Source organism: Rhinatrema bivittatum, chromosome 7, assembly GCF_901001135.1.
Source record: "Rhinatrema bivittatum chromosome 7, aRhiBiv1.1, whole genome shotgun sequence".
NCBI lineage: Eukaryota > Metazoa > Chordata > Amphibia > Gymnophiona > Rhinatrematidae > Rhinatrema > Rhinatrema bivittatum.
Genome location: NC_042621.1, coordinates 53,449,541 through 53,475,222, shown reverse-complemented (window position 1 = coordinate 53,475,222; position 25,682 = coordinate 53,449,541). Strand labels below are relative to the sequence as shown.

The following is a 25,682-nucleotide window of genomic DNA, read 5'->3' as shown; positions in this document are numbered from 1 at the left end:
TTGGGCAAATCACTTCACCCTCTATTGCCTGGGTACAAACAGGGAGCCTGACTTTCAAACCTGTTCTCAGTACTGTGCTTGCATGCATAAGTGGACGCACAGTGATTTAAATCTTAGTATTCTATAAACTGGGCAGAAGGAGCCTCATAGTTTATAAAATCCCACACACCTGTTTCAGTATGCACAAACATTTCCAATGTAATGAAAGCACTTCATTTCTCCACCTACTTTATAAACATACTCGTCCCTATTTGAGGTGTAGAAAAAAAACCCCATGTCCACGTAACAGCCTCTGTTTATATGCAGGGGCCAGCACTTTGCAAAGCAATGCACGCCTACCATTTTGAAAATATTTACTTGCACTTGCACGTGAGCTCCCCCAGTTCACCAATGACTCCACCAGTTCCACCCAGTCCTTTTCCAGTTCACCTCCACCCTCTGGCACTTCACCCGAGCTCCCACTCAAAAACTGCGGCCAACAGGTAAGTCTAATGCCACCTGCGTTTGTCAATTTGCAGACGTAAAAGTGTATGGATGCGTTTGATCATTTATATGCATATTAGATAGCAACTTATGTGTGCCTCTTAAACCCGTCCCAGAACGCCCCTTTCCTGTGCTGGTAAAATATGTACCCAAAACCAGAAATATATTCCTACTCTTGACATTTATAAAATAGCATCTGTGTGATTACGTGCCTCTTAATATGCGCATATGTGGTATTCTTCCATGCATAACCCCTTTGAAAACGGAGATACCTACACGAAACTTGCCTCGAGCCGCCAGTGAAAGCCCAAGCTAAAAGTAAATAAAAATATTGAAAATGTATCCCTTAATACTATTTTTCAAATAGTTATTGGTATGGACACCTGTTCCTTTCTTCTCAAATGCTTTTTCTGAATTTGCTGCCTGTGGCTCCTGCCTTGGTTGGCTGCCTTCCTATTTATCAAGCAAATCTTTTAGCCAGTTGTTAATAATTATTTGTCCAGTCAATCACCTCTGACTGTTAATATCCCCAAGGCTCTGTTTTGGATCCTGTGCTACTTTCTATCGGCTTTCACAATCCCGTCCCTCCCGTTTCTTCTCAGAGGTGTTCATTTCATTGCTTGGCTGATAGGAGGCAGGTTTACATCACCTTTTCATCCCTATCCCACCTCTCTTTATATTCCTATATTTTCACCTTTCTTCATGGAGGTGTTCACATTCACATTTACTGAGCATACCCCAGGTTGGCTTTCCAGATAATCCTCACCTTCCCTCAAGGCCGGATTTAGGAATTACGCAACACAGGCAACTGCCTCGGGCACCACATTTTGAAGGCGCCAAATACCCAGGCCAAGGAGGAGCCTGCGTCTGCTGCTTTAGGACCATGTGCACAGCTTCAAAGGGGCACCATGGTGGCAACTCTGCCCATGGGCGCCAGTTCTTAAATCTGGCCCTGCCTTCCCTGACTCCCTCCTCTTTCTCCCAGGCTTTGTTTCCATTGAAGTCTATTTCTCTGCCTTTTTCTGATTCTGCAAGCTTTGTTCTTCTCTTAGTTACGTATTGCATGACATATATAGGGCTTTTGCTAATTGGTGAAAACTAATAAACTCTGATAAAACCTCCCCAATGTGCAAATTGGGGCTCTCTGTTTTAACCGATAACCACCAAAATCTGACCCCTACACTTGCACCTCAAACCAACAACTGTTGTTCATGATACAGCACCTGCTGCTGTAACAATATTGCTTGAAAATCTGGTGATGCCTGCCGTCAACGTTGCATTTTTGCAGGGGGTTATTGCTGCTCTTTGGGGCTGCCAGAGCTGGCAGGCCCGGATTTAGGCACAGAAAACATAGGCAATCGCCTGGGGCAGCCAAATTTTGAAGGTGCCGAATATTCAAGCAAAAGAGGGATGGCAACTGTGCCAAGGAGGAGCCTGTCCAGTTGTCCACCTCAAAGAGGCACTGCTATGGCACCCTGGGACTCCGGAGAGGGGGGAGCCATAGAGGGACGTCACCCACCATCTTCTACCGCTCCACCCCCCCCCCCCCCCCGCCTTCCCCCGCTCTCCAATTCTGCCTATGGGCACCCGAATCCTAAATCCGGACCTGGTGACCATGAGAATAACCCTAGAATACAGGTGACCACGGAGGCGCTGATGCAGTACGAGCATCACAGTTTACACTTACTAATTGACACTCCATGTTAACTATATGGCACTTGTATTATATATTATATATTTATATTTATTTTTAATAGCTTTTTATTTTTAATATTTTTTATTTTATAATGTTTTTTGTAATTTTATTTCTTTTTTTCTTCTCTTTGTGATTTTTAATTTAATTTAATTTCTTTTTCTTTTAAAATGAATTTATGTAAACCGTTTTGATTAAACATGGTTTGTAAAAGCGGTATACAAACATTTTTAAATAAATAAAAATAAATAGTGCTGTCAGCAGCAGCAGCTGCCCTGCATTGGAGGAGTGGGAAGCTGCTGACTCGAAGAGGTCTGTGCAGGGAAAAGGGGCAGTGGATGGGGCGGGGGGGGAGAGTACGGGCCACCGACCGTGGGGACCTCAGCACCCAAACCCGGGAGGAGGAGGAGCCGCAGAGGCATGGACGTGGCGAGTGAACAATGTGCCGAGCTGAGACGGGAGTTGAGGGGGGAATCACTAATGCCGTGCTGGGGAAATACTTCGGTACAGTCAGTTCACATTTCATAAATATGAGTGGCTTGACTGAACACTACTGAAATATATAATACATATTTTCAATATAAAATAAAGCATTTGCAGAGCTGTTACATAAATGGATGTTGGTTTTCTTTTTATTTTCTTTTAGGTATGTATTCATTTTCATATGTAAACCACGTTTCCAATAAATGCTCATAGCCATGAACAATCTCAAAATGAACAACATATACAAAATACAGTAATACAAGATGTCACCTGGTGGAAGACTGCTAGCAGAATACTCTGAATTAATTTATTTACCCAGTTAAATTATCTGTACCTCAAAGACACTGATAAACACCTATTTTTGCATCCTGTGAAAATGCCCAATTAGCTGAAAAATAAATGCCTAAATTTTGCATTTCATGAGCATCTAATATCAGAATACTTAAAACTACATTTTATGTTTGATGCTTTCTTTCCTCCAAGCTCCTTTTATCTCCTGCCTCATCTACTAAAAAAAAAGGCCTGTTAGCTAGTCCAGCTCACTCTGCTCTCTATCCATGTTTTATGTTCTCCAAAATTCAGCTGCTTGGCTCCTTTACCAATTGCTCCATCATTCTCTTGCTTCCCTCCTCCTCAGGGGTGGCTCTACAATGAGGCAGGGTGGGGCGGCCGCTTCATGCGGCAGAATTTTGAGGTGGCAAAAAAATGCCCCTCTTGGAACGCTGCTGTGGCATCTGCCTCACCCTGCCTGCCCCTGCTGCGTCTGCCTCACACTCACGCCTGGGAACTCTCCGGATCTGGCCCGGAGCCTCTGGAATTCTGAACGAATTGCCGGTTCTCTGGGCCAACACCCGAAAACTCCGGGTGCCCTGCTGCAGGAGGCCGGAAGAGAAAGAGCCTGGAACAGCGCATGCTCGGAGGAGGAGGAGCATCAGCACCCAAGCCCCCATAAGAAAAACAGGAAGCCCGGCACTGTGCGGCAAGAAAGACGAGCAGGAGCATCTCCCTCCTCCGCGGGAAATTGAAGACACAGGAGGAAGAGGAGCAAGTGTTGGGCTACGCGCCAAAAATAAAACAAGGGCAGAGCGAGCCAACACTACAGGAAGAGGAGGAGGAGGAAGAGGAGGAGGAGGAGGAAGTGGAGTGCATGTCCCGCGGGCCTGGGGAAAGAGAAGGCTCATGTGGCTAATGAGAATCGAAGTGAGAAGAGACAATGAGAGCGCGTGTGTGTATGGGAGAGGGAGAGAAGCGAATGAGTGTATATATATGTGTGCATGCATGTATGTATGGGTGTGTGTGTCGAAAAGCAAGAGAGGGGGCAGAGGGAGGGGTGGGGCACTATCTCATCCCTCACCTCTGGCAGCAGATTGCCTTGAGCCGCCCCAGCTCCTTCTCATCAATTTATACTGGCTTCCAGTGAAATTTCACTGTTATTTCAAAATTCTCATGCCACTCTACAAATACATCCATGGTTCTGCTCTACTTCTTGGTCCGTTTTCTTGCCAACTCTGCTCTCATGTGAAACAGACATCTTCTTGTGTTTGTGCTTTCTTCTTGTGACTCGTCTATGGAAGCTACTCCTTCCCAATATCCAGGATTGACCCGTGCTGCTAAAATTTTAAAACTAAATTTAAAACCCACTTTCTCAACACTGTTCTTATTGTTTATGGACTCTTGTCTAATTGCACCATATAAACCCCTTTGTTTGTAAGGCACCCTGGATAAATGTGGAAATACATAAAGAAATAATCTTCTTTGCCAATGTGCCTCAGTCCTACTCTAGACAGGCCACCGTTCTGGGTGACAGGGTCATTCTGTGTCCACACCTGTCCCACTTATTGGCCTCTCTTATTGGCTGAGACTGCCAACAGCGGTGCCAACTGATTGCCAGTGATGGTTGTTTGTTTTTCAATAATGTGGACACCTGTCCACCGAGGAACTGGATCAAGTCCATCAGCTCGTTTCACATAGGTCACTAAAAGGCTTTCAGATCACAATGACTGTGAGTCAATATTGACTTGAGCCGAGTTTGAACTGGTGATCCAGAGGTGAAAGACTTCACAATTTTGTGCCAGTCCATTTCTTAAACTGCTTGCTGGGCTTTTTCTTTTTTTAAATGATACTATTTAATGTTAAAGGAACTTGTTTACTTCCATATAGATGTGGTTACGCTTGGAAAGAAAATTAAAGCTTTCAATCACACTAGCATTAGTTTGTGAAGCGAGCGGGGGCGGTACACAGTGCTGCATGGTGGACGTGTAACCTTTACTAAGTTCCCTATGCAATATTCCATCACTAGGCATTATGCAAAAGCAGAGGTCGGGCTCCATGGCAGATCACATCAGGTGATAACTGTGTCCTTCCTCTGGCTTTACTGCACCACGAGCCCTTATTTGACGAAGAATAAAATGTTTAATAGCAGAACAAAGGAAGCGCCTAGGGCACAGCATGCAGCACCAAGTCTTTCCATTTCAGGCCCTAGCACGAGTCTCCATGCCCGCTGCAGTTTCTGAGCCGTTCAAAAGAAAATGTTCTCTTTCAAACAGGTAAGCAGTAGCGTCCTGCTGATGTGGGCACGTACTGCAATTACAGGATCCCTTGGGCACATGCCTTTAATCTACCCTGAATCACAGCCAAAAGTCTATAACTGATTTAAGAAAAAATACTTTTCTAAGAGCTTAAGACTTTGGTGCAGTCTGAATTGTAACATTTTGTACAGTTTTGTGAACCAATCAGGACTTCTTCCAAGCTTTTATACAACAGAAACTATAATCTTGTTCCTGCATTTAATCCTTAGAAGTCTGACCCCTTTCCTACTAAATCTGGTTGAGCACTGCCGTCTCCTGGAAAGCTCTCTAAATGTGTATTTTATGAAAAGTGCACATTCTGCAGCAGAGCTGACACGCTTCAAGAGCATATCCTGACATGCAAAATAGAGAAATACTTTATATAAATATTAAAAAAAAGAAGCTATCAAGTAGCCAAATGCTATTTTTTCCCATAAGAATTTTAATTTGCAAAAATGCAGTTCCCTTCTTTTCGTTTCTATTCTTTAGGATGCGTTAGAAGTTGGGATACTATTCATGACCAAAAACATGTGCTGGGCCAGTGAAAATCATAACCTCTTGTCCCATCTTTTCCTTGCACTGGTGCAATAGAATATTCTAATCCTCTTACTCTCTTTACAGATTTTGCAGTAATGCTTAGCAGGACAAACTGTTGATGTTAAAGTTTGACCCCAATTCTGTAAAATTCAGAGATGTGCGACCTTAGCGCCTCCTTGCTAGCGCGATCCCGCGGTTACCAGCAGTCTGCTATTTATGAACACCGACGCCGATAAACTTGGCATCGGTTTTCATAACTGCAGCCGGCCGGTTATGAAAACCGATGCTGAGCATATTGGCGTTGGTCTTCAAAATGGCCGGCAGAGATTTTTTTCTTTTTTTTTACTTTTCAAAAAGTACAGAAAAGCAGTTTTTTCTGCTTTTCTGTACTTTTTTTCAGTGCGCTCAGCTATTAACGCCTGCTCCAGGCAAGTGTTAATAGCTGAGTGATAATTGTGCGTCTGAGACGCACATTTATTTTTTTGCATTTGGAGTGAATGAGTAATATCCTCATTCAAATGCATTTGCATGTGATGAGCATTAAATTATTCACTCCGTGTCCGACGCACATTAAATAGGCGCTAATTCCCCTATTTCATTAGGGGGTGGATTAGCACCTATTTAACCAGCGTCCGATAGCAGGTTAAACAGTGCGCTCGGCTGAGTGCACTGTATTGCCCCTAAGCTTTATAATAAAGCAGAGCCATGAATTTTCAAGCCTAAACAGAAGGCATGGCAATAGCCTGCAAGGAGCAGCAGTTACAACCCTGGGCCAACAGGATGGACCCTTCAACATTTTCTGCCATGTTACTCTGTTAAGATACAGAAATCCAAGGCAGCATTGCATAATGAGAGTATGGGGGAGGAAGGGTCCTGACCTTGGGGTGATCATCTCTGATGATCTCAAGGCTGCACAACAGTGTGACAAGACAGGCGAAAGCCAGACGAAGAGGTATAACTAGCATAAAAAAAAGGAGGTGGTAACGTTTCTATAAAAAGCATCTGGAATATTGCCAATTCTGGAAGCTACACACAAATATAGATAAGGGTAGAGGCAATACAGAGGAGGGTTAGCAAAATGGTAAGAGTCTGGATCAAAAATCTAATGATGTGAGATATTTAAATCTTTTTAAGAGCCTGACTCACTAAAGCTTGGAGAAGAGACGGTTGAGAGGGGATATGATGGAGGTCTTTAAAATAATGAGAGGTCTTGAACGAGTAGATGTGAATCGGTTATTTACGCTTTCGGATAATAGAAGGACTAGGAGGCACTCCATGAAGTTAGCAAGTAGCACATTTAAGACTAATCAGAGGAAATTCTTTTTCACTCAATGCACAATAAAGCTCTGGAATCTGTTGCCAGAGGATATGTTTAGTGCAGTTAGTGTAGCTGGGTTTAAAAAAGGTTTCGATAAGTTCTTGGAGGAGAAGTCCATTAACTGTGGGTACTTGCCAGGTTCTTATGGCCTGGATTGGCCTCTGTTGGAAATAGGATGCTGGGCTTGATGGACCTTGGTCTGACCCAGCATGGCAATTTATGTTCTTATATTCTTAAAGCTTTTCTCTCATTCTGTGTATACAAGTGTTAGAGTCATTTTTTGTTACTTTTGCTGAGGATGTATTTAGAGGTTAGGCTGTATGGATTCAGAGTTCACACCCAGACACAGACCAGTTTGAAGGCACAGACCAAACTCTGAGTAATCCTAAGGGGACCAGTGTTTAATACATGTATATATCCAACAAGTAATACACATTGTTCTGATTAATGCTGACACCAATATACCTACAGATTAGGAAACTTTTCATCCAGCAGGTGTCAGTGTGAATCCTCTGAATCCAGGGGAGGATTATGTTGGAGTCATTTTCTGTTACTTTTGCTGAGGATGTATTTAGAGGTTAGACTGTATAGACTCAGAGTTCTCACACAGACACAGACTAGTTTGAAGACCGCTCAGGTCAACCTCTGAATGAACTCCTATTTACTGTTTTGCATTGTGAAATGTTTATGAACAGGCAAGAGATTGTTTACTTTAGTTATTCCACTAAGTCTATGATGAAAAAGCTAGCAATTAACTTATACTAAAGCTTGAAAGAGAGTGAAGGCCACACAGCTGTGCCTGAGATTGATAAGAACTTAGAGGGAGGGAACATCGCTGCTTTTCCCAAGCATTTTAGTATATAAGGAAAAATAACAGTTAGGCCTATCCTGTAAAGTGCGGCCGCGTTTACCCTGCTCCTAAGCCGCTTTTAACTCACGTTCCGGCCGCGTTAGCCCTTCCTGCGATCCCGAATCCCCTTTAACCTACTCCTACCGCGTCCTAAATTCCCCGGGTAACCCCTTCCGCCCGCGGCATGTATATTGCATGCAAACGAGCGAATTAGCTCGATATTGCATGCAAACGAGCCAATTAGCTATTCCCTAGCATCCCGTAACCCGCGCCCCGACTAACGCTACCTTTCCCTGCCGTTTTGTCGCGCGTTTAACCTGCAAACTTACCGCCTACCCTGACCCAGGCGGTAGAGGCATGGGTAAGGGTAGGTGGCAAGCTTTCCCCCAGCCCCCGCTCACCTGCCCCGGCCGCGATCATGGGTGCCGGTCTCCGTGGCAGCCCCAGTCCTCTCCCCTCCTCCCGAAGCCAAAAAAAAAAAAGCATGCAATTGGCCGCTCAAGACGTGATGTCGTGACATCACGTCTTGAGCGGCCAATTGCACGCTTTCCCCGTGCAGGTGGCCATCTTGTCGGGAGGAGCTAAGGCAGGCCAGATCGTGTTCCTGCTCATGGCTGGCTGCAAAAAAGTAAGTTTTTTGCCGGCGTCCGGGCTGGGGGAAAGCTTCACCGTTGCTAGTGTCCCCCCTCCTCCCGGAGCAAGGCTGCTTTTCCGCCCTGCTCCGAGAGGAGGGGGGACACTGAAAAGTCGTTTCGCCGCTGTCTTCGCCGTTGCTTCGCCGCTGTCAGTGTCCCCCCTCCTCCCGGAGCAAGGCGGCTTTTCCGCCCTGCTCCGAGAGGAGGGGGGACACTGAAAAGTCGTTTCGCCGCTGTCTTCGCCGTTGCTTCGCCGTTGCTTCGCCGCTGTCTTCGCCGCTGTCAGTGTCCCTCCTCCTCCCGGAGCAAGGCGGCTTTTCGCGCCCTGCTCCGAGAGGAGGGGGGACACTGACAAGTCGTTTCGCCGTTGTTTCTGCGCTGTCGCCGCCGTTGCTTCCTGGTATCTGTCATTTCAAATGACATTTGAAATGACAGATACCAGCGTGGCGTGAAGCCTTAGGCCCGCGCACCCAGGATCCTGTATAGGCGCTCTATCCAGTATCCTGGGTTGCGCGGGCCTAAGGCTTTTCGGACGCGGCTTACATTTACATATAATTAGGCTTCAGGATCGAGCGGTAGGTGAGCTGCACTGTGCGGGCGGTAACCGCGGGTGCCGTAGGCACTAACGCAGCTCTTCCTACCGCTCGGTACTGGATAGGCCAGAGTGAGAGAGAGGGAGAGCGCACCTCCAGACGTGCTAGCACAGGCTGATCCTTTGGAAACATGAAAATTTTTATATGTATGTAGCAATTGTCGTTATCTACCATTACTTCTGTATGATCTGATTTTATTTGTTCTCTCCTCCTATTGCTCAAATAAACGTACTTTCCTAAATACCTGGAACCGTGATGTACTGAATCAAAGTTTGTGTGTGGCTATTTGTGTAGGGAATAAACTCCTGAGTTCAAGCCCCCAGGTATAATCCCAGTAATTTTGTGTTTGTATTGGGTAAGCCCCCTGAAGTAGTCCTGTATGCACGCGGGCGATAAGCCCCTCAGGTAACCCCCAGTGTAGACCTCAGTGAGATTAGCCCCCCAGGTTACAGCCCCTGGGCAGAATGTCATTGTGCACAGTCTGAACCCAGAACAACAAGAGAAAAGGTTACAGGTGGATTTTAAAAGCCTGACACATGCCAAAGCTGGGAGATACGTTTGTCTCAGGCCGGTGAGCATTGTGCAGATTTAAAGAAGTGCCCGAGTACACACGTATCTCCTGGCACGCGCACAAATCAAAAAGTTAAAAAAGGGGCGGGGTGTGGGCGTGGTCTGGGTGGAGCATGGGCGGGGCATGGTTAGTCTGGGTCTGTAACATGAAGTCTGCACGTAAGTATTTATGCGCACAAGCGGGCGCTGAAGTCCCCTACCACGTAACTTTACTTCTGCTATGGACGGCGTGTAAGTTTGAACTAAAAAGAATCAGGGCTAGTCAGCAGAGATTGAAGGGTCGGGGTTAATGGGAGGCTATCTAGCCAGGGGGGCTAGGAAGTCCTATCCTTTACGGGAGTGAACTGGGAATGAACTGGGGAAATGAGTATTTGCATCGGCGTGTGCCTAGCAAAATCCCCCCACTTACGCGGTAGAGGCAACATTTGCGCAAATATGCACACATCCATATAAAAAATTGCGCATACTGCTGATTTTATAACATACATGCATATATGAGTATATAGTATAAAATGGCCATGTCCACTAGTGCAAGCTGGCATATGTACATACATGTACGCCTGTGCGGCTGTTTGAAAGTTACCATACCCGTGAATTAAGCCCTTATAAAGACTTAAATATGTATACATTAGAGCAATGGTTCCCAACTCTGTCTTGGAGATGCACCTAACCAGTCTGGTTTTTCAGGATATCTGTAATAAATATATATGAGATTTGCTTGCATCCACTAGAGGCCAACTAAATGCAAATCCTTTGCCTTCATATTCATTGTGGCTATGTAAGATAACACAATTGGTCTTGGTGTTTACAGTGCTTTCATTTACAATGCAAAGCAAATAATACATCAGCAGCCCAACTTCAATTACAGCATTCTTGGTTAGGACAGCATTTTCTAAAGGAGCTGTCTTCTCCTGGAGTCCTGGGGGTTTGTCTGTTCCCACCTGGGCTCAAACTTCTATCCTTGCTTTCAGAGGAACCGTCCTAATAACTGAATTCCTTTCTGAGCTCTCTTAAGGTAGACCAGGCTGCATGCTTGAGTCTGCTCTGTTAAGGAGAGTCTAGCATGCACTCCTTTACACAGAAAACCAGACTAGTCAGGTGTGCCTCCAAGACTGGACAGAGAAACACCAGCCTAGATGGAAAGGGGATATGACAGAGCAATGGTATTCAGTGGGTCAGGTTTTTAGTGTAAGAGTGCTTTGAGAGGGTTTTTTTTAAGAAGCCACACTAGTTTGGTGTCAGTGAAGAACTAGCTAATTTCAGCATAATGAGATTGCACTGATCAGACTTATAGAAATAATCAAAGCTCTTGAAATGCTAAAATATGATAAAGGTTCACCAGTATGTTAAAGGTCAGCATTAAATTTTGTTTCTGCCTTTGGACTCAATTTACAAAAATCTAGTTTTAGCATATGTGAGAAAAAATTATAATGCCAACAAGCTGAAAAATGTTATGCAAACAAAGAAACTAACCCATTGGTATGTAAGTTTAGGGGTAGTGCCATATTTAACAGCTCAGAAAAGTTGAGCTGGGGGTATACTCTGCACTATGCTTCTATTATGAGATTTCTTATAATAAAAGACTAAAGATTTTTCTCTTACTGGCTGTTGGTATCCAGTATTTACAAGCACCTCCCCAACATTTTGATACCCCCTAATGAATATGCATGAGAGAGATTTGCATACAATTGAGGCAGTGTGCATGCAATGCTCTCTCTTGCATATTCATTAGGGGTATCCCAAAAACCTGACCCGTTTGTGGCCCTCGAGGACTGGAAGTGAATAATGCTGTGATGGCGACATTCAAATACCTCAAAGATTTAAATAGTACACATGAATTAAGCATTTTCCAGGTCGCAGGACGTTTTAAAAGAAGTCATTTGCCAAGGCTGAAAGGTGGCAGACCCAAGCATTCTGTAAGAAAAATACTTCTTCACAGAAATTGCAATTGAATTATCGAGGCATAAACACTGTTAGAAGTCAAGAGCATCAGAGGATCCTTAGTTAAGAGTGGAGGAGCAGCCTAGTGGTTAGAGCAGTAGGCCCGAGGGCCCACAATGCCAGGGTTCAAACCATGCTGCTGCTCCTTGTGATGCTGGGTAAATCATTTCACTCAGGTACAAATTTAGGGTCTGAATTTTTTTCCCCATAAGTAAACAAGGCCCTTAGATTGTAAACCCTCTAGGGACAGGGAAAATCCTATAGTACGTGAATGTAATCTACTTTGAAGTGGCTTAACCCATCGTGAAAGGTGGAATATAATTAGTTGTGAGGAAGTTAAGGTAAAGCCAGAATGAAAGGGGGAAAAGGACAGATGAACCTTGTGGCCTTTAAAAAGCTATGGGCCAAAAATCTCCAGATATTCAATTTTTATTGTGATGCGGGAATCTTTTTTTCTTTTCACTTAAAATTTTTATTACAGTTTTCTGTATTCACTAGTACACTTGGAATGCATTTGTAATGTTCATTACACGTTTGCGATACAGGAATTTTATAGAATCAAGTTCTTTAACATTATTTCTCTTTGCCACTTAGAATAAATTGGCATTCTCTGAGAAAATTCTGATGTCCTGAGAACAAGAAGTCTTGCTGAAAGCACGTGCTGCATCCTTCCCTTCATGTACCAAAAAAAAAAAGAAAACGTCTATAGATATTGCCCTGAAAGAGGTTAGACTTACACAGACGAGGAGGGCTGGGATGGGCGTGCAATATTTGAAATGAATCATAGCGAGTAGGCTCGGTAAGTGACCTTCTCGAGCTCCAGAAAAGCATAACCTGAAGAACAGAAGGAAAGTGTAAGTCAGTGTTAGGTAAAACCAAGCAAAAGAGCATCACCGTGAAATACCCAGGACCTGCTTCACACTTTCTGCACAGCTAATGCAAGGCTACGTGTGGGAAAAGGATTCTGCCCAGTTCCACTGACTAAAGTCCCAGTGCTTGGCCATGGCTAAATAAAAAGTCGGAATCAATCCCAATATGAAAGCCATGCATGCAGGCACAAGTTTTACTTTCAGGGATTACTGCTTCTCATCTTTGATCTCTTTGGATTTGTACAGCATAGGGTAAAGGTAGTAATTCGGAAAATAAACACAGGTGCGCACTTAGCACCAGAAGCACTTCACTTGTCTGCTTACCAGGAGTAGGCCCATCTTACACTGGAAATACAAGAGCAGTGAATCGTTCCCCTCCAATGTTTATCACGAGTTCACATTATAGCAATATCCTCATGTGAACACAACTTGCTAACTTTTTGAATTCTCTGCTTCTTTGTAGTACAAACATAAAGTACTTGCATGAAACCCTGAATGGTTTCAAATGATAACAGCTTGTATTTCAATAAATCTATCTGCATAAAACACCTTGCTTATATTTTATGTGTAGCTGCATAAGCCTAATGTGTACTGATGCTCAGCATGTACTTACAGAGCTCTTTTAGTGCATGTTATTTAAGGACACTTGCTGGAAAGCCTGTCTGTATATTGCTGTTTTTCTTTACCTGTGAATTACTTCACCGTGCGTGCTAAAATTATTTTCAGAAAACAAACTGACGAGTCAGTAGGACAGGCATGCAAAGTTGTGCTCCAGTGCAAAAATGACTCCAGCTCAATCCCTGAAATTATCTTTCTATTTTTGATGAAAAACAAATGTGAGGGGAGGGGGGAGAGATGGAATGAGGAACACGTTTGAATGCATTTTGCACTGGAGGAAAAAACAAACTTTGCAACATCTGCCCCAGTGTGTCTATAGGGCTGACTTGGATTTGTCTCTGAATTCTGACTATTGGATATTTAAAAAAAAAAGAAAAAAGCAGTGTGAGATGCACACAAAATGATATGATCTGCTCAAATTCCACTTTACAAAAGACCATAACTTACATTTGTTCTAAAAAATACAAAACAAAAAAAACAAAAGCTAGATAACAACCATACTTCATCTAACCTTGATGAGGTAAAGAGGTATCCGTTTATTCCTCCAAATGTAGAAAGGGCCACTGAGGCTGGCATGATCCAGGAAAAATAGCCTAGTAACTTTTCACCAAATGTCTAAAGCAACAGAAGGCAGAGAAACTGAAATATATTGCAAAGCACAGAACAGAAATGAAAGCATATTTTAGGTGTGCAGGTTAACGTTTTACTTACTACCGCAACAGCATTTGACGACAAGAGCTCTTGAGGTGACATGGCAGTGAAATATGCTATGTTGGTGAATGTGTACACAAATGTCACCAATGGAATGGATATGAATATGGCACGAGGTAGATTCCTAATTAAAAAAAATAAAAAGGTAGAATTGGCGTTTACAATAAAGGAGCAGAATTAATAATGTGAACTGGGGGTCAACTTCTTACAATAAGGAGGTCATTTTCAAAGTCATTGACGCGCATAGAAACCCCGGTTTTATGCACGTGAATGACTGCTCTAAAACTGACCCGGACTCAGTGTGTATAACCTGGTTTTACTCGGACATTTATGCCCGCTGAGAGGTGTTCTTGGGTTTTGGGGGGAGAGGCAGCACTCGTGCGTGCTTTTTCATTCTAAAAGGTATGGACGTAAGTGGACGCGTGTAAGTTACGGCTCCCCTCCCTGAAGAGGAGGTGTAACCTTTCGCGAGTGAATGTGCGCGTATGCTTGGCCAGTTACCCCCAAGTGTTTTCGGAGCCAACTTATGCATGCAAGTTCACGCAGACTTTAGTGCCAGGAGGAATATTTGGAAATTACCTTCGAAAAGATTGGGTTTTATGTAGTATAACAGCAGGCATACAGGAGTGTTTGTGTTCGAACCTATCGCCAAAAGATGGCGAGTACTCTGTAGAATGATAAGTCTATGGAGTAGTGCCGAATAACTTTAGGGGGGGGGGTATGCTTGGGGTATCTGCCTTTTGGCAGATGGGAGGGCGGTGGTGGAGGGTAAACATTCTGCCACTCAACCTTTTTTGGTGTTAGGATCATTAACAAAAGCAAGCGGATTCATCTTCCTGCCCCCCCAAAAAATATACTATGATCAAGGTACCGAGGAAGAGAAAAACTGCCTGTGTGAATGATCTTAACCAACTTGTCCTTCCCAGAGTGATATGTATTTATAAATTTTCTTCAAAGAAACATGTCCCTTGTTCTTGTTGCTACCATTTTATCAGGCAGGATATTCAATTTGTTTTCTAATCTAAGACCTGCTCCATCAAGTTCTTTTCCCATTGACAGAGAACCAGGCCCATAATATTCTAATGCAGTTGTTGCCCTAACTCACGTGTTTCAATAGGACACGTCGCACACGAATCAAACAGATACTTGCCTGCGAGGATCAACCAACTCCTCTGTTACATAATTGAGGAAATTCCAGCCACTGAAGGCAAATGACCCTTGAAGAAAGGCCAAAGCTAACTGTCCCACCGAGGGGGTCATCCAAAAATTAAATGCATTGCTTGGTTTTAGTTCTTCGTAGTTTCCTGTTAGGCAAAAGGCGATGAAACAGATTAATGTGCTGAAAACAATGAGAACTTCCTGACGGCTGAAAAAAAAAATTGTTCAGATGAATCGTTAATTCAAAAATGTTCATGGCGGAAAGCGTCAAGTAACCGTTATACGTGGCAAACCCAGTGCATCAACAATGGGCAAGGTGGTTCGACATTCAGGAAGAATGTCAGTTGCAAAATCCTATCAAATTGTTGAAGGATGCAACTTATTTATTCTGTTGTAAATCCTAAGCTTATGCTATTGTCTGCCATTTCTTCTTATGAATACCTAGGTTCTCACCACAATGCAGCAGAAAGCCAGAATAACTCATGGATGTTCTCTTACAGATGATAATTATTTTGAGGGAAGAAAGAAAAGGATGGGGATAACTGATGCCAGGAACGGAATTGATATTTACTGTACTCTGAGCCTGCGTCCCCTCTCCTGATACCGGCGCTAGAGATGATGGGATATATAAAGAACTGCATATAAAAGGTTTGCAGTGTAAACCTTCCAACCTCTTCCCCCAACTCTCTGAAAATACATTACTACCTTCTTTGTCACTGCAATATGCTATCAGTTCTCACACTAATCACGTGCACCAAGCCACACTGGAGTAAGTTCAAATCACCAGTACCTTGGAAAATCTGCATAAACCCCACGACAATGATGAGGGCCAGGGCCAGGAGCTTTCCTGCAGTAAATATGTCCTGGATGCGAGTTGCCCATCGAACACTGGAGCTGTTCACCCACGTCAGAAGCACTGCATAAAACAGACATACGTTTACAGGAGTAAATGGGTACGTTTATGGAAAACAATATACAGTATCAAGTAAAACAGAAAGCACAGGTGTAAACTGTTCAATGTCTAATAGGATGAGAATGAATTCGTGAAAGATGTGCAAATCTCCTGTACAAGTTTCCTCATTATAATGCAGCTTTCCGCACTTGGGGTCGCAGTGTACTCACTATACAGTGTGAACACTGTCTTTCTGCCTGGATGCCAGCTATGAAGTTTCCATTGCATTATGATGGCAAGACAAGTTTCCTATGCCATGTTTATTATTACAATGCATTTGATTATTATTTTTTTTATTTTTGTCTGTTGTAAACTACGTTGTATGGTTCTTTGGTGGACCAGAAAGGCAGTATATAAACTCTAGATTAGATTAGCTGTACTGAAATCCCTGATTTTGAGGGGTTTTTTCCCCCCAGGTTCAAACATGTGCAACCCTGGGATAAGCAGGAACCACATGTCTGCATATTCCATCTGCATCTAGGGAGTATATTGGAACAGAGGTTGTCAATCCAGACCTGGAGACACACCCAGCCAGTCTGGTTTTCAGAATATTCATAGGGGCAGGGGGATTACGTGCGCTGGGCCTATTTTCAAAAGGCCCGGTGGCATGTGTAAAGCTCCGGGATGCGTGGAAGTCCCGGGGCTTGAAAAAAGGGGCGGGGCATGGGCGGGGAGGGGGCAGGGCGCAACTTATAAAATAAAGGTTAGGGGGGGTTTAGGTAGGGCTGGAGGGCGGTTAGGTAGAGGAAGGGAAGGGAAGGTGGGGGGGGGGGGGGTGGCTGTGCGCACATGTTATAAAATCGGGTGTACATTTGTGTGTGCCGGATTGCGCGCACAAATGTACGCCCACGCGTAGGTATTAACATCCGGCCCATAATGAATATGCATGGAATGGATTTGTATGTATTGCCTCTGTTGTATGCAAATCCAGTTCAAGCATATTTATTGAAAATATGGTGAAAACCTAATCGGCTGGGTGCGTTCTGAGGGCCAGATTGAGAACCGTTGCATTGCAGTGGCTAGCCCTCAGTCTAGAGAGCTGTGAATGGAAAGTATTTCAAATATGTGTAATTGGCTCTGCAATAAAATTAGGGGTGGCAAGTGATTCCAATCCTGCTGGTCAGGTCGATTCAGTCCTGGTTGTAACCCCAGTACAATGCCTGGTCTTGTAGTTCCTGTTTTCTGGTTGAGTTCCCTAAGAAAAGCAAACTACAAGCCCAGGCATGCAATGGGGCAAAGGCAGAACTGGGTCTGACTAGTAGAAATGGAGCCAGCTGGCAACCCCCAGTAGGGTGGCTAAGTGGAAAGTTATAATCAAGCTGAAAAAGGCAACAGTAAATGACAGCAGAACCCATCACCCATTCTGCGCTCCCTGACCTACAGGACGTATTTATGGGCTGCAGCAGAAGGGAACAGCTATTGGCACCTGCTACTTCAGCCTTTTCCTTTCTTGTCATGTGAACGAATATAAACACCGAGTACGTTCAAGGCACTTACACAGACAGACCATGGAGAGAACGCGCGTCGCATCGTAAGGTGGAACACAATTTGGAAAGATGGGCTGCAGAACGTAGTTTGAAAACGTCAAGGCAATAACGGCCAGGCTGGTGGGATACATGATAAGCACGGCACTCCATAGCAGCAAAAATCTGAAAGCACATTAAGGAAGAATTAGTTCTGCAAATAATAAAAGGCAGCCTGGACCTTAAGCTTGCTAAACACAGTCATTATTGTTACTACAATGAGAATTGGATTGATAGAGATATAGAGCCCGTCATCCAAACGGCATTTCAACTCAACCTAACATTTCCCGCTTCCAAAATAATGCACCCAGTGGTGTGGATGACCTGGCAAGCTACAGAAACCATGCTAAATCTTCCTAACAGACACACAAAATATGACAGCAGATAAAGGCCGTAAAGTCCAGCTGGTTTTCCCAGTTTCATGCTTGATGCAATGCCGAAGGGCCCAACTGATCTCTAGCTTTACCCTCTGAATTTATCCCAGGCTCTCTCATTACTGTTTTTGTCTTCACCCCATCCTTTTAATGAAGAAGTATTTCCTTATACTGCTCCTATCCCCTTCAAGACCTCTGGTCTTCTTTCAACTTAACCTACTAATGTAATCATATTTTGCCTAGTTTCATCCTACAGCACAAAATTGTTGATAAGCTTTTCCTCTTTTTTTTGATCAATTTTTGCACAAACTAAAGGGATTTCATGATATTAGGTGGGTCACAGGGCCTTATTCAATAAAGATGATTTTTTTTTTTTATAAGCAGTGAAAGGGAAAACATCCTTTTCTAATAAACTCTACACGGACCTACAGAGGTTTTAACTGAGAAATGTTGGATAGGCATACATTTAATAAGGAAAAAGACAGCAAGCTGTAATACATTAAATTAAATATTTGGAAGGTCACAGAATCGCAAATAAAAAAAATATAACCAAATTTCTGGGAAAAGTCATGCAGCACTTTTTGCAAAAACCTTTTGCTTTTACACATTTTCCATGTAATTTGTTTTTACTTCTAGAAGTTACAGGACATTAAAGCCTTGAACAAAAGATGCAGTATTTTTAAACCGTGCAATCACACATGCCAATTCAGTATGGTGCGCTCAGGCCGTGCGCACTGTTAGACCCCATTTGGATGCGTGTTTTCGCCACGCTATTATTACCCCTTCTACAGTAAGGGGTAATAGTGCGTGGAAAATGCGTGGCCAACCCCCCCGAAACTAATAGCGCGCATCACGTGCAAATGCATGTTGATGAGCCTATTAGTTAGTCACGCTCAATACAGAAAGTAAAATGTGCGGCCAACCCGCACATTTTACTCTCAGAAATTAACTCCTGCCAAACATACTGCTTCCATCACAGCTTGAGGGGACGCTGACTGTAATATGGCACAAGTCATTTATACCTTCCAGTGCCCTTTCCGTGAACTCTAAGGGGGTCATTTTTCAAATCACGATAACGTCCGCATCGCAATGTAAAAATGTAAATGAGGGAAACGGGGGAAGAGTTTGGGTGGGGTTTAGTTAAATGAGGGGCCAGTAGCGCTGCGGGCGATAACGTTTCGCACATTACCGCCGGTGGCAGCACTGGAAATAGCTACGAGGGACGATAGTGAACAGTGTGCCTGCAAATGCGGAGGGCTAAAATGCACCGCCTTGATGCAGCTGCCTGCTCACTATTGTCCCCCTGCCCCATTTTCCCTCCAGTAAGCTCTCTATAAAAACATGGATTATCCAATGGTTTCAGTACAAGGGCATCTTTCCAAGCATTTAAGGAAAAGTTGGGATTTGTTACAGCCAGGTCACCCCATGATCAACTGCTTAAACATGTATCAATTGGGAGCAGGAGACACCATGTGTACTGAATGGACTTATGGAAAAAGAGAGTTGAATTAATAAGTTTATATTTTTACCTTGCTTTGCATGTGGATTTGTATGTGTAATTACATAATATTTTTCTAAATAAACTTTTTTTTTCATAAAATTCATATTGTATTATTATTCAATTGTTTTTGGCATTAGTGTTCTTTGTTGTTTTCATATATATATGTATACATGTCACTTTACCCTCTGTTGCTTCAGGTGAAAAATTAGGTTGTAAGCCCTGTGGGGATAGGGAAATACCTATAGTACCTGAATGTAATCCACTTTGATGTACACTCTGAAGTGCCGAAAAGCGGAATATAAAAATCTAATATCTAGTTAGCATCCTTTTACTCCAGCATGCTTTATACAATTCTGTTCCAGAATTTTTATGTAAAACTTCAAATAAAGTAAAGTAAACTTGAGCAAGTATAACTTGTGAATGAAGAGTAGTGAGTCTAGGGACAACATATGAGGAAAGCATTGAGCCAGATGGCACTGAGACAGCAGAAGGGATTTGCTAAAGAGAGAAAACAGGTGCAAGACCATGTAAAGACAATTCAGGTAATGTGCTGCAGAAAATCCATTGCTTTAGCAAATGCTCCTACAACAATATATTAAGGTCCCCCTATACAGGCATTATACAGTTTAGTACGGGGGTCAGCATCCGCCCACATGGTGACAACGCAAATACCTTCCTCCTGGCAGCCTGCTCCCTCTCTCTCAATGCCAGGGCAGCGATCCCTTTCAGAAAAGCTCATTGGCTGATTGTGCTAATCTCGCGATGCACCTTGATTAGCAGGCATTCATGAGGGACCAGCCTTCCAAGCTGGCACAGGCTGGCTTTTACAAAGGTGCAAACAACCAAAAGGTAGAACAAACTGATTCCAAAAACTCTACCATCTATAACGTGAAGGAATCATAACCAACAGTCATATTACAAATATCTTTAATTGATGAACAAAGTCGACTAAAACATTCCATAATTTCAAATGATGAAAAATACACTGAAATTGCATATAATGCACATGTGATCAATATTAATCCTACATAAACATCTGTAAAAACATTACTTGTATCCGTTCACATACAGAAAAATCCTATCTAGCTGATGTGTTCCAAAAAGTATATTCCAAAAGTACAAAGTTACCAAGATAATACATAGGTATCATAGAAAACAATGTGTCATTCACAATTTATTGAACATTGTCTCACTTCCATACAAAACAAATCAAACGAACAGCATGTATCCTAAAGTAGCTGACACATGTTAGAGCTGATGGTAGTAAATGCTTTGATATGGATGTACTTAAATCTATTCCTTCTAGAATGTGTCCATTTCTTAAAGAAAGGGGGCTTGTTGGTCCTTGAATGCTTTCCTATTCAAACGGGAATCAGGGAATCAGCCGAGAGAGGCTGCTGGCTGTGCTGTGCTCCTCTCATCACTTCAGGACACGCCGGTGCTGTGGGTGGATGGATCAGCTGCTAAGTGGCTTCCCTCCATGATCTCACGTTTGTGTAGCAACCTTACAAAGTTTACTTTACTGAGGTTTGCTTGCCTGATCGGGACTCAGCTGGTTTGTTCTTTTACCCGGTCAGCTCTAGACGCCTATCAGGCTTTATCACTGACAACTCTTATTAGCATCTACAAGGGTTTGGCTTCCCTGCTTTTTACTCTTACACTTCTGACAACCGCTCAAGGTTTTTTTTAGCCTCAGTCCTAATAATAGTTTGGTGTCTTTCTTCTGCCCAAACTGTTCCTGAGGACTCCACAGTTTTCATCAGTGAAAAGAGACTGCAAGAGGACACGGAGGGATCAACTCCCTCAGTTGACCAATCTCCGGGTGCTCCAGTAAACCAAGGCAGATCTGGCAACACTGATACATGAAATGAAGTTAATGTGCACGGATCTGGCCTGCACCATTTACCTCTATGCAAAAGGATATTATCAATTTTAAAGGGAGATTTCTGGGATCTATATCGGCGAGCTCATAGAAAGCACGGTTGACTTTCACAAATAACTGAAGTCCCTAGAGAAAACTGTGTCTGTCTTGCAAACTAAGCAGGAGGATATGGAGAATAGGCAGCGCTGACTAAATATTTGGATTCTAAGTGTTCCGGAATCTATTGGCAGGGAAGACACCCTGCAAACAGTGGCAGAAATTTGTAGCCTGATTCAGGACTGTGAAAAACACGGTGTCATAAAACCTGAGAGAGCTCACAGAGCCCCAAAGCGGGATGTACCTACTCTTGCTTCCATTCATTTCAAGATAAGCAGGCACTTCTGGCTAAGACTAGAGGCAAGGAGCCCATCCTGTACAAAGGAAACTCTATAAAGGTATTCCCTGACCTGGCACAACAGACACTAATTAAGAGAAGGGAAGTGAAGCTTCTCACCACTTGGCTACGACAGAGAAATACTGGCTATAGGTGGGGCTTTCCTTTTGTGCTGAACGTCACTTATGAGTCCAGGAAATATTATTTATTTATTTATTTAACATTTTTTTATATACCGTCGCTCAGAGTCCATCGAAACGGTTCACAACAGATTAAAACAGTTTGTAAAAAAAAACTTGCATACATTATAAAACCTAAAACTAGCATACCTTACTAATCCTGAAATAAATCCATTAACATAAAAATCTTTTAACCTTACATATAAATGTTCCTATAAACATAGCTCCATTCATGTCCTACAAACACTCCAGATTCTCCTCCAGTGTATAACCATATCTAAAATTAGTTCAAGCATCTGCTGATAAAATTAAATAAATACCCTATCATAAAATTATAAAATTTTAAATACTCAGTCTTCTATTAGATATTCTAAACTCAACTAATTGCAGTAACAGGAAATGTATATTGGACTAACACGAATAGGCTGTACTAAAAAACCAAGTTTTGAGCTCGCGTTTGAACTTTTTAAAATTTGACTCTAGCCTCAGGACTGCTTGGATACCCTTGAGGAGTTGAAAAACAATCGATCCCTTCAACGCCCTGATGAAGAAGATCTATTTGAACCTCGCCCCTGGAGAGAAGCTCGTAGCAAGCATCGATGAGTGACCAATGGGAAAGCGAACTGTCTGCCATCTCCTCGAAATCGTAAAAAGGTTGGCCCGAGAGATGATTTAACAAGTGGGCCGTCATAGCCAACTGGTTAGTCCTTATAAGAGCTGTCAGGCATTATCATTTTGTGTCTGTGTCTGGTTTGTCTTTGTTTGGGTGTTTTCTCTTTTTCTCCTTCTTAATCTTCATTAGTTCTTTCTTAATTTTTGGTTTCTGGAAGGATCTGAGGATTTACTCAGTCATTTGGGGATCTATTATGACTTACTATCTTCTTTCTTTGATTCATAATAAGAGAATATTATACCTGTGTCTGGAGAAGGGGGATTGCTGCTTGTCTCCCCTTGAGTTGGTGGAAAGGCAGAGCATCATAGGGATGCAATGCCTTTGGAGCCTAGGGGGTTGGAGAGGATGGATTCGGTTTTTTGGTTTGGGTGTTGGGGGGTTCTTCTTTTGGAATTTTATATTAATATTTATATTTTTGGTAGGTTTGCCAATATGGTATGGCTGGTGGGATTGAATCTGAAGTCCATTTCTGCATTTATGTTTTTAAAGAGATATGTATGGAGAGGGTGGGGCTTTATGCGCCCTAACTCTATTCTGAAGATATTATTTTGGAATGTGAAGGGTCTTAATTCATCTAAACTCTCTTTTTGGAAACCCTCAGTAACATTTATTCAAGATATTCATTTTTGTAAAGCTAGGGAGTTCCTTCTTTTCTCCAAAAATGTTGATAGATCCTTCTTTGCCTTGTCAGATCAGAAGAAGGGGGGGGGGGGGAGTCAGTATCCTGATCATGAAGAGCTTTCCCTTTGTGGTTCAGAAAGTCCAAAAGGACACAAATGGTAGATTTCTTTTATTAAATATACATTGGCATCTTTATATGCTCCTAATGTTCATCAATTATAGTTTGTTACTTCCTTCATAACACTCTTGCTCTCTTTTGCAAAGGGTAAGATTACTGTGGGGGAGATTTCAATATGGCTGTTTCTCTGGAAATGGACAAATCAGGCACAATCCAAATCTTCTTTGAATTGCTTTTCCCAGCAGATGGAAGCAGGGATCTCTGGAGACATGTCCACCCTTGTGCTAAGGAGTATACTTTTTTCTCCATACCCCACTGCACTTATTCTAGAATAGATTTCATCTGGGGTAGGAGAGATTTTCTTTGTGATATTGTTTGTGCTAAAACTGGCACCATCTCTTGGTCAGATCATGCCCCAGTCACTGTTACCCTTTTCCCCAGAAGAAGTGATCATTTGATGACTTATTAAAATTTGAGGATAATATTTCTTCCATTGAACAAGGTTTAAGAGAACATTTTGAGTTAAATGATACCAATGAGGTTCACATAAATACGGTCTAGGATACAAGTAAGGCTGTAATCAGGATTTTTATGATATTTCCTAACAAGAAAATACGAGAAGGGGAGACCAAATTGAGAAGGGAGGTGAGAATACTAGATGTGCGGCGTAGTCTAAATTAATCTAAAGTGTTTAGAGATCAACTGATTCATAAACGTGGCCTTCTTAATAATCTTCTTGAGTGTAAGGCTGCCAATGTCCTTAGGAAAGGTCAGCATACATTTTCTGAATAAAGTAATAAAGCGGATAGATTCCTTGCCTGCTATATAAATACATTTCGGATAAACAGATATGTCCCCTCCATTGCGGACAAGTCATCTCTCCTGGAAAGATTAATGGTGTTTTTGATTCTTAATATCACTGTTTATATTCCCAAGGGTTTACAGGTATGGAAACTAGAATTAGCACCTTTTTGGATGATCTCTCCTTACCTTCTTTGAATGAGCAGCAGGCTCAGTCATTGGAGAAGGAAATTTCACTTGAAGTAGAATATGCTATCAAGTCCTTACGCACCAGAAAATCACCAGGTGAAGATGGTTTTACCTTAAATTATTATAAGACTTTTGCCCCAATTCTAATCCCTAAGCTTACTGGACTCTTTAACAATGTTTTGAAGGGAGAGCCACTTCCAACCTCTATGATACTAGCTTCAATTTCGGTGATCCCTAAAGAAGGGAAAAACAGACAAGAATGTAGTTCTTATTGTCAAATCTCACTACCTAACTATGATGTAAAGATTTTCACTAAGGTTCTTGCTGGGCATATTGGGAAATTTCTTCCCATATTGATCCATTGGATTTGTGCTTGGCCATCAGGGTGCTGACAACATTAGACGGGCTACTAATTTGATTTATGAAGGAGGCAGCCGTAATCCTAATTCTGTGCTGCTCTCATTGGATGCGGAGAAAGTTTTTCATAGGGTGGAATGGCTTTTCCTGTTTGTGGCTCTAAGATGAACTTTGACCCTAATATATTGTGATGGATCACTAGCTTATATACATCTCCTATGGCTCAGGTAAGGGTGAATGACATTTCCTCCGCTCCATTTTGTCTTGAAAGAGGGACTAGACAGGGTTGTCCCCTTTCTCCCTTGCTCTTTGTTATCTTCTTGGAGCCTTTAACTTGTGCAATTAGATCATATCCTAATAACCATGGAATGATAGGAGCAGAGGGAGAAATGCATGTTAGCTCCTTTTGCCGCTGATATTCTCCTTTTCATCAGGGAACCTCTCGTGTCTCTAGATTGAGGACTTCAGTCAGTTATCTGGTTATAAAATTAATATAAATAAGTCAGAATTGTTAGATTTAGGTGTGTCTCAAATGTATCGTTCCCTGATCTCTGATAATTTTACTTTTCAATGGGCACACACTTCAATGAAATACTTGAGAGTGCAACTATCTGTCAACTTAAATCAACTATATTTATTGAACTATCTACCTTTGTTGAATAATATTAAATAAGATCGTAAGAGATGGTTACCTTTCTTGCTATCCTGGTTTGGTAGAATCTCAATGAAAAAGATGAACATTTTACCACAGTTACTTTTCTTATTTGAGATGTTGCCTATAAAGTTGACCCCCTCCTTTATAATCTGATTTCAATTCATATATATATTTGCCTTTGCTTGGAAAAAAAGAAGAGTTAGAATAGCAGGTAAAGTTATGAAGGGGCTACAAGAAAAGGGAGTCCTTGGCTTTCCCAACTTTGGAGCTTACTGTTGGGCAATTCATCTAAAAAGTGTGTTAATGTTATGCAAAGCCCCAGATGAAAAACACTGGGTTTATCTTGAAAGAGCTGTACTCCCTAGCAATATCTCCTTTCAAGTTCTGTTAGGGACGACATAGACAAAGGAGAAAAGTTTAGTGGGGGATCATCCATTCTTATCTGGGATTTTGCAATC

The 25,682-nt window shown here is 42.5% G+C and overlaps 1 protein-coding gene across 3 annotated transcripts in view; it reads right to left on the bottom strand.

Annotated features, from left to right (window-relative positions):
* Window positions 1–25,682, bottom strand: part of SLC7A10 (solute carrier family 7 member 10) — a 95,361-nt gene that overhangs the window by 9,977 nt on the left and 59,702 nt on the right. For 2 of the 3 annotated variants that reach the window (XM_029608388.1, XM_029608389.1), the window contains exons 3-8: window positions 17,476–17,627; window positions 15,817–15,942; window positions 15,019–15,172; window positions 13,869–13,992; window positions 13,669–13,772; window positions 12,408–12,504 (exon numbers count right to left, since the gene is read on the bottom strand). In XM_029608388.1, coding sequence (XP_029464248.1) covers window positions 12,408–12,504; window positions 13,669–13,772; window positions 13,869–13,992; window positions 15,019–15,172; window positions 15,817–15,942; window positions 17,476–17,627 — 757 coding nt within the window. The remainder of the gene's footprint in view (window positions 1–12,407; window positions 12,505–13,668; window positions 13,773–13,868; window positions 13,993–15,018; window positions 15,173–15,816; window positions 15,943–17,475; window positions 17,628–25,682) is intronic. The other variant, XM_029608390.1, reaches the window with a different exon arrangement.